A 9,815-nucleotide genomic window follows, 5' to 3' on the forward strand; every position below is an offset into this window, starting at 1 on the left:
AGGTGTGAGGATAGAAATGGTTGTATTGAGGTATGAGGTAAGTGTCAGATGACGGACTTGGGAAGAGGCTTTTGTTAAGGCTGTGTGATTCATATTTTTGTGCCAATGGTGTCTCCCTAATTGCAGAGTACTGTAACTCTTTCCTTTATGTGTATCATAACTAGTCTTTTTTCAATGTTACTTCTGTACGTTTTCCTCGTGTTGATTTTAATGTTCAACTGGGATTTTCTATTTCTCTGGAAGAGATTTTTCCTCAAACTGTTGCACTGTTCTTTTTACACTCTCTTCAAAAAATAAACAATGAAAACATTGGACCAGATATGTGATAACTTTATTTATTTAAGAATAACTGCAGTTAACAGAACCTCAGAGGACTAACAGACCTCATTGTTTTGTATTTTGTGTGGCAAAATTAGCACGTTTAATTCTCAGTTAGTAGCAATTTAATAATATAGAAGATATTGTTCACAGCAGCGGTAGCATCCACATGGTGAAGAAGGAAGCTTCGTGTGTATTAAATGTTTAGCTATGTGGTAGCGTAATTAGCATATCGATGAATGAGCTCAGCTCATGTCATAATTATTATTACATGGCATATTGACACATTTGTTCGATCTATTAGCATCATGATGAACTGGAAAGTTTAGTTCCTGCAGCCTACAGATGTATATGTGTGTGATTGTGTCTGTCTTCATGTGTCTTTGCATGCAGTCCTGCTCATATGCATTTACAACACTCATACACGTCTGTGTCTCTGTGTGATTAATATTGGCTTCCTATGGAAGTGTCTCCACATTGACGCAGGTGAGGACGACGTCATGCAGGATGTTGATTCTGTCGATCTGGTTGAGCTCTCTGACTCGGTGTCGGAACTCAAACAGCGGGAAGTTGTTCACTGCCACCCTGAACGTCTCCTGAGTGCACAGGATCTTCATCTGGAACAGAGCACAACGCAAGTGATGTCCTACCTCCATCGAGACTGTGAAGTAGCTTTACATGCAGCGCACATTTAGAAAAGAAAAACAACAACAATATTTTATCATGATTTCATGTTGGTAGAGTCCTTCAGGGCCAAATCTTCTAACTGGAGCCCAGAAAAAGAATAAAGATGTATCGTACAATAAGGATGATCTAATGTCAGTACAAAATGAAACCCTACTTATTCATAAATACAAAGGTTGAAGGGAAAGTCTATGAACCTAGTTGTTATTGGTGACACAGAGGCAGACAGAATTAGCTCTTCAGATTAGCAACCTCTTGGCGATGCCTGTGAAGTATATAACTGATGTTATTGATGTTAATGAGCAACACGACACCCCCACTGACCTCCAGGAGTCCTCCTGCAGTGCAGCAGTTCCCTTACCTAGGACCCGCCTGCACAAACGACTTTCCAACCCTTTCCATCTTTTCCAAATGTTCGCCTTAACCATGAGAAAGTGACTTAGAGTCAGTCACCATGTGTAGCATTTTGAAACATCAACATAAACGTCTTACCACAACAAACAAATAAGACTGTAGTTAAAACAATTAGCAGCTTGTGAGTATGTTATTTATATGTATTGTTAAAAAAGAAAGCAATAGTGCATTAATAGCAGAGACTGACACTTGACAGAAAACATATGACTCCAAATGAATAATGATTTATTGACGTTAATACGCCACACACAGCAGCTTCAAGCACTGCTTTTCAATCGTCTGCCCGGTCTGATTCCTCTTTCTTACACTCACCTCAAATGGGCTCCCAAGAGCGAAGGGGAAGGGCCCCTTCAGGTCCCTCTCCTCTGGGCCCCAGTGCTCGCCCACTTTGTGGTTACGGACCAGCACCTGCTTGCCCCCCTCACTGAAGCGGGGGTTGATGTGAAAGGCAATGTCGCTGCCTCTCAGGAAGTTCACTGTGAACCTGGGGACGATCGAAGCTCGTCAGACTGGCATTGACAAATCGTGTACTGTCCTTCATCAGCTGGGTAGAATCACTGCTGAATTATAAACAATGTGAACTTAATAGAACATGAAAATAAAAAAAGAACGGTTCTTAATTAAGCCTACATTTTAGCGTTGGGTTTGACATGGCCCAGGATGGTCATCATCATCTTGTCGTAGACCCCTCGGGCCAGGTTCAAGTTGTATGGCACACTCTAAACAGCAACAGTGAGAGAAAAACATTAACGCAACCTGAAAGATAAAGCGGCCGATGATCAAACGTGTATAACTTTCAGTATCTTTGTATTTATCCTTCTCTTTAAGTCTCTGGCTTTCCTGTACAAGCAAAGAAGACCGTAAGAAGCATGCAAGTCAGATTTGACTCACAAGAGGTCCAGATGTGGGTGGAAGCCAGTGTGGAGGCATGATAGCTGGGTTCTGTCCAGGCCAACCTGACTGTCCCGGGTTATAAGGCCAGCTAGGGTGGGCAGGCCACACATTTGGGCGGATGCCGGTAGAAGGAGCAGGTGCCGGGACTGGGACTGGAGTCGGAGTTGGAGCTGGAACTTGAGCAGGAACTTGTACTTGAATTGGAGCTGGTGGCTGGGGAGGCTGGTACTGAGGAGGCTGGTACTGAGGAGGCTGGTACTGGGTTGGCTGGTACTGAGGAGGCTGGTACTGAGGAGGCTGGTACTGGGTTGGCTGGTACTGAGGAGGCTGGTACTGGGGAGACTGGTACTGGGGAGGCTGGCACTGGGTGCCTGGCCAGCAGGGCTGCACCGGAGCCGGTGCTGCAACTTGAGCTGGAGCTTGGACTACGGTTGTGGCAGGTGCGGGGGCTGGCGTTAGATTTTGAGCCGGAAACGAAATTGGAGCACTGACAGGGACCGGAGCTGGTTGTGTCCCAGTCCAGCAGGGTGTGTTTGGCTGGCCGGTCCAGCACGGTGCAGGCTGGGTGGGCTGTCCCGGCCATGCTGCTCCAGACTGCGGCAGGCTCGGCCAAATGCTGTTAGCCTGTGGGGCAGAACCAGAGGACGGGCAGCTGCCACACAGAGCGTCAGCGTGCTGGGAGGGAGGCGAAGAGAACGAGGGGGAGGAGGACGGAGAGAGAGGAGGGTCAGGGTCAGGGGCCAGAACAGAGATATAAGGAAGAGAGAGAGTGGACAGGATGGAGGACACCAACTTGCAGTTGCAAACATTGCCGTTTGACACAAGCAAAAAATTCAAGCGTTCATATTTAGGTGGAAAATGTGGAGAAATGAACTGCAGTGATTTGTTTCATTCTTACCGGTGCAGAGATCTGAGAATTTGATGAGGTACTTACATCCATGCTGCCTGCCAGAACAAGATCAAGGGCACTTTTATTTATTTTACAGCTTTCTTTTTTATATCAGAGGACTAACAGACACGGAAAACTAAAAACAGAACAAAACCAAAATAGATCTTTTGGGAAAATTGAAATAACATGCTATGGAAACAAACCCCTATACCAAACTAAAGCTAAAATAAATCTCTTTATAAGATGCAGAGCAGTCAGACTGAGCTTTAATGACCTGATGAGAGGAAATAGTTCTTTCGGTGACCACCAGAGGACTCTACAGCATTTCAAGATGTCAAAGTATCAGCACTGGTGCAGAGCACTGGATGATAGTCCGTCTCCGTATAGATATACATTGTTAACTGAAGCTGACTGGATGCCATGAGATGCACTAATTGAATGATGATCGCAGAAAACATCCTGAGTCATGCAGACACATAATGGCATATTGATTCAGGGTTTTATCAATGACTTATGTGCACTTAGAGAGGAATGTGCAGTAACAATGAGCAATCATTTATAGCTGTTCTTGTGACTGCAAATTCAATTACTGTTACAAAATGATCCATCTACCTTCATTCTGCTTTTTAATGTTTGTTATTACCTAGAAACACGACTCAGTGCAGAAATAAACAGTTTGTTAATGATCTAAAAGTGTAATAAATCACATAATAGCCTTGTCAACACTACCGATCAACTGACAGTAATCAAACTGACAATCTATACATATACAATTCTCTTATTTAGATACATCCTCTGACTCATTTAATGCACCATTGCACATCTGTTACTCTACAGCAGGACACTAGCCCACAATGCATTCTTTTCCTTGAGCACTAATGATTCTTCTAGACTTGGATGCAAACAACCCTTCTGGTTTTTAATTGCACAGGAATATGAACCATTTTGTATAAAGATTTGAGACCAGAAGTTACCTTTTCTCGTCTTTGGTCCTCAGGTGCACACAGGAGCAGGCTGCAGGCTGCAGGCCGTGGCGTAGTTGAGGTGAATCAGTCGGCTTGTGGCCAAGCACATCGAAAGAACACTCTTTTATAGCCACAAACCCTTTCACCACTTGGCCACTCCTCACTTCATCTCTCCACTGTCACAAAGAAATACCACACCGTCACATGTCACGTACCATATGTAAATAAGACATAGAGGGTAGTGTGTTAACGTTAAAGGTATTAAATATGAATTTCTTCTTGTTTATTTTAAGCTTTATTGGCCATGCATGCAAACACATACAGGGAATTTGACTCCGGTTTTTATGTTGCTCTCAATTTACATACACAGAAATTACAAATAAAACAAGGACAATAAAGAAGAACAGAGGTGAGCATAGACATTTAAAGACTATGTACAAATATAAATATAACTATATATACAAAAGTATATATATATATATATATATATGAACATAAAACACAACAACAGTGACAATGACAATTAAACGGAGGTAATGGGTCTGCATTCCCAGACTTCAGCTGCTATTTAACGTTATGGTGGTCTCATAAAATAAAGGGAGAGAAGCTGGAAGATGCTTGGTTGGAAAAAGAATATCATAACATTGTCTATTCTCCACAAGATGACATTCCCTTTCTTTCTTTACCTAAACTAGACCCACTGGCAGCACAACGACGTGTCTTTATGCTGATGCGGTTCCCTTCCCCGTTGAGCAGTCATGGGACTGTGTAACACAGCTGCCATATCTGTCGAGACCACGCAGAGTAACGCAATTACAGCAGAAAGACAAAGAAGTCAGGACTCACTGCTGTTTTCTGTATGTTCCAATGACTCAGACACCGACTGCTGAAAAGTCAGACATTACCTCTTCGTTCACCATCAGGTTAAGTCACTGCATTGGGTTCATCCCTAATCATACTTCTATGATAGTAACATCTTTCTCTGGATGATGGTTGAATACGTTTACAATAGCAGAGCTGTAAGTGTCTCACCTCTACTAATGTTAAAGTATTGGTTCTGGCATTTTACATGACATTAAAACAAAAGAGATGTCAGGTTCAAACTCAGCCAAATAAATCTTCACACAATCATCCAATAAATCTCCGGGGCAACGACTTCCACGATGACAACATATGGCTCTCACGTATGTGGGTCCACACAGCTACACTGCTTGTCCTCTCGCCGTTATTAGATTAGCAATCTGAGCTGAAAAAAAATGTCACAAATTGCGGAGCTTCTTCGAATGCTAAGACTTAATCCTCCAAGAATTCAGCGCCTGACATTTATCCAACCGGGTCTTTAACTCTAAATTCTATCCGGAGACAGAGAATGAAAAGCATCTTTTATATATATATATAAAGTGTATTAACTCTGGCTGCCGCTTGACCCTTTCATGTCACGTACGTAGCATCTAACTGGTTCCTAGAGTGCAATTTATTGCTGCAACATAAGCAATCAGTATCTGTCCTGTACATTTCATACAATTAGCTCAATTTGCTTCACACACATTACTACATTATTAAATACATATAAAAAATAGACAGAGAGGGAGGCACTAGATATCCTGAAAGAACGGGTAGGTCTTAAGCTTCTTTTTAAAAGATGACACAGTTGTGGTACATGGAGACTTACCCTAACCTTAAATATAAACGCTACTAATCCTAATCGTAATCCGAACTATAACCCCAACCTAAACCTACATTTATCCTGAGTCTAACCCTTAAACCAAATCAGTCTAAAATAATGTGATGATTTACGCTATGACGATGTGGAATTATCCCCATTTTGTCCCCTCAATGTGACTGTGTAATCAGATTTTTGTCCCCACAAGATGGGTAAAACACACACACACACATACACACACACACACACACACTCAAACTCATTAATTCTTCACGAGTGTATGAGAGCACCCTGCAGTCTGACCACAGGAGGCCAGCTGTGGCTCACAGTGCCACACATTAGTGAAGGGTGCGGCCACGTTGGACAATTTGGGAAATTGTGGCCTCTGGTTGTTTGTGTGTGTGTGTGTGTGTGTGTGTGTGTGAGTGCGTGTGTGTGTGTGTGTGTGCTTGTGCTTGTGCTTGTGTGGTTGCACTTGAATCTGTTGAACTGAGCATCTGCGCTGATTAGATCCTAATGTCTCATCATCTCCTATAAGCCGTTACAAGGCAAATTGAGTGGTTCTTTTATTGTTTCGTTTTTTTTCAATTGATTTTCAAGTGTTTCCAGAATTAAATGATGAGAAGAAATGTTTTTCATTTGCCCATTAACAATGGGGACTGTCGTGTATTGCAGTTACAGAAAAAGTAGCAACAGTAATTATGGAGTCGTCAGTCTATTGATTAAATGATGGCTGTCTTGTCGGCTGACCAGAAGAACCCGAGTATCTCCCACGGGTCTGGGATTACGATTGTCTTTTTTTATGTTTTACCAGAATCACAGAACGGGTGTGGTGATTCATTATTTTGATCTGGTTTTATTGTTAAATTATTATGATTATGATAAGAGTAGCTCCTTTAGGTAATCAAATCCTAAAGATACCTATCCCCACCAGAGGGCCGCCGTAAGGGAGGAGTGAACGGAGGGGATGTTGTTGCTTGCAATCTACAAACTCACCACTAGATGCCACTAAATCTCCATCTGTTCCGTTAAACAAGAGAACTTCTCAAATATTAGCAAATTTGATGCATCTAAATACATATGTCGTTGCTCTATATGAACATTGTAAATCAATTCATTTATTTCTTACCGATTAATAAAAAATCGAAATTCTGTCTCTCTGTTCGAACAGATTTCTACCAATATCTACACATGCAAATTGCCCGCCAAGTACTTCCTGGAACTATCTGAAGTCTACCTGAATCACGTGACAATCAAGCATTTTGAACTTCCCATGACTCTCTCTTTATACGGCTCTGCCATGTGGCAATGAAACAGTGTCTCAATGACACTTTATCATTGTGAACTCAAACTCAGGCCTCGTGGCTGAAGGGTACTTTTCCAATACATACTCCATTCCTCTGTTGCACTAATGCAATACATTCCACATTGGAGAATCAAGGCCTCACCTCGAATGAGACAGACATACAGGCATACTTGCTAAACGCCACTGAATCCCTTAATCAACTCACTGTATTGACAAAAGCACTCGTTCACGGAGAGTCCTCGGGAGAGAATCAGCCCTCATTGTCATGTTCTCCAGCACAGTGACCGGGCTTTAGACGAGCACAAAATGAAGCTTCATGTGAGGATTGTAGGGAATTGTTTTGCTTGGGGGCAGCATATTGTCACAAGAAATGTTCTTGCTAAGAAACAATCCAGAACATTTGGTCCACGGTTCGTTTCCTGGTTGGCCTGTCAAGAGCTGGAACTGGCAACACTTGTTTCCTCAACCCTTCTATGCACTCAACCCAATCTGTCGCGATTGAATAATGTGATTTAAAAAGTGGCAATAAAAACACCGTGCATAACAAATATCGCTCACATAGAGGAGGAAAGAAATTACAGTGCTTCTATTGAGTGGAGGGCTACCATGTGGTCATGACATATGTTGTCTGACTGAAGAGGGAGTAATGATGTCACTTGCAGGAGATCTCCCTTTTGTAGTTTCAACCAATGGGGGGGTAGGTGAGGAAAAAGTAGGCAACCGTGAGGCACGCTGCTGTTAGGCAGAAGAGAGCATTCTGGCAGGAGCAGGGTTTTCCAAAGCGACAGCGGCGGCGGCATTAGCCTCTGATAAGCTCTGGGCCTTGTTCCAACACTGGTAAACTGCATCCTCCTTGCCTCCCCTTTGCCCCTCCTCTTCACCACGTCGTTCCTATTAAAGGTGCAATAACAGGTCGATTGCAGTATGAAAGAGTTCTGCAACGTAATCCCCACAATAGGTTACAAAGGTCAAGTTTGTTGTTTTTCTATGATCTCCTGTAAGCTGTGTCTTTAGACGCCTTTGTGATTTCAAAGAACGAGTGAACAAGAGAGAGATAAAAACAAAGAGTGTGTGAGAGTGAGGGAGACGGCTTCAAAGAAAACTATTTTGCAACAGTTGCCATGGGGACAGCAGCATGCTTTGCAGAGAATGACTTTATGTTTACATGTGTATCCTTGTGTGTGTGTGTGTGTGTGTGTGTGTGTGTGTGTGTGTGTGTGAGTGTGTGTGTGTGTTAAATCCATCATGTGTGGACCACTATGAGATCAATTTCATGTCACAAAGAAGCACATTATTCACTCAGAGATGTCGCGGCTTATGTTTGGGACAAAACCAGCAGCCACTAACTATTACAACTTACATTTGGGATTCACTGTGTTGGAAACTGTGCGCTCCCACAATCCACCACTAGATGGAGGTGTCAAATTCTCACAGGGGTGGCATAGCAGTCATGTGGTGAGCAATATGACTGTATGAGTGTGTAATATGACTCCTTCACAGACATCATAAACAAATCATATCATGCATAACACGACCAGGCCAAAACACAGTGTGAGGATCTGATGAAGCGCTGTCACCAATTAAAGTGATATTCCACCCAGAATGTCTTTTGAGCATAAATAACTCATAATAGCAGCATAATCCACTTTAACCATCATCTTTATCATCCAAATATGGCTTATTCCACTGCTTCTATATCATGTTATCAGCCTCCACAAAGCATTTTAACCTTTCACCTTTCAAGAGGGGGACTCTTCACAGTCACAATACATGCACTCCCCTTACTAAAATGCATCACTACTAGGCTTCCCTTCTTTCCCCCCTATGTGGCTATATGAGAGGGATAGATGTGGCGGTCCATGAAGACCATAATAAGTGTAGCACGGCCTGGAATAGTCCGGAGCTGAAGGGGTGTTCCCACTGCGTATACAGTCTTGGCTCACATTTCCCAGGGGGATTTATGGGCGGTAAGGAGGCCGCATGGGAGACAGAGCAGACGAGGACAGTATCATCACAAGAGGACAAATCATTGGAGCAAGGAGATGATCCAGCAGTGAGGAAGAGTGTGTCAGTGTGCAAAGCGCTACTCTTTGTGCAAGCATCCTTTTATGGTGGTTACACGTAGAGAGCAGCAATGTGTTTTAGAGTCATTCTTGTAGGTGCATTTTAAAGTCTCCAGGTGTTTGACTACCGGGTAAAAGAGAGAAGGGAAGATGCATCCTTGCAAGCAAGTCAACTGGTGAGATTTATCGGGCTGATGAGCCTAAAGGAAGATGGTGGAACTGAAGGACATTTGGTAACAGCACCCCTCATTGATCTCTGTGTTTAACAACAACACAAAGAGCTAAACCTTTTCATGATAGTGGATACTCAGCGCTCTTCTCTCATTCTCTCCCTCAGTTAACCAGACAGTCAGACATAAGGACTTTCCTGTCACAGCGGGGGAGAAATTGACTCGTGCCCTCGCACATTCACTTACTGTAGTCTGAGGAGGAGCCCTGTGCTACAAACGGCACTTCAGAAGCAGAGATGGAGATCAATGAGGGCTGTGACACTGTCAGAGCCGGCAGAGGCAGTCACACTGTGTGTATCCCCGATGCTCTGGGGCTCTGTCAGGCTTTAGTTGAGAAACACTTACAGTACATGTACACTTATGCCTAACATACTCCTCAGAAGTAGAAA

At 43.1% G+C, this 9,815-nt stretch overlaps 1 protein-coding gene across 3 annotated transcripts; it reads right to left on the reverse strand.

Annotated features, from left to right (window-relative positions):
• Nucleotides 1–319: 319 nt before the first annotated feature.
• Nucleotides 320–4,252, reverse strand: LOC116393692 (galectin-3). Of its 3 annotated transcripts, XM_031866228.1 has the most exons (7): nucleotides 4,174–4,249; nucleotides 3,209–3,255; nucleotides 2,308–2,985; nucleotides 2,047–2,135; nucleotides 1,729–1,900; nucleotides 1,364–1,421; nucleotides 787–935 (listed from the first exon to the last, which is right to left on the reverse strand). In XM_031866228.1, the coding sequence occupies exons 2-7, from the start codon at nucleotides 3,248–3,250 to the stop codon at nucleotides 874–876; spliced, it is 1,101 nt and encodes a 366-aa protein (XP_031722088.1). In that variant the 5' UTR covers nucleotides 3,251–3,255; nucleotides 4,174–4,249; the 3' UTR covers nucleotides 787–873. The 3 variants fall into 3 exon arrangements, with proteins under 3 accessions (XP_031722087.1, XP_031722086.1, XP_031722088.1); XM_031866227.1 differs by lacking the exon at nucleotides 1,364–1,421 and having other exon boundaries at nucleotides 320–935; nucleotides 3,245–3,255; nucleotides 4,174–4,252; XM_031866226.1 differs by lacking the exon at nucleotides 1,364–1,421 and having other exon boundaries at nucleotides 320–935.
• Between the last annotated feature and the right edge of the window lie 5,563 nt (nucleotides 4,253–9,815).

The sequence above is a fragment of the Anarrhichthys ocellatus genome, unplaced genomic scaffold (genome assembly GCF_004355925.1).
Source record: "Anarrhichthys ocellatus isolate YVR2014 unplaced genomic scaffold, GSC_Weel_1.0 scaffold34, whole genome shotgun sequence".
In the NCBI taxonomy this organism is placed as follows: domain Eukaryota; kingdom Metazoa; phylum Chordata; class Actinopteri; order Perciformes; family Anarhichadidae; genus Anarrhichthys; species Anarrhichthys ocellatus.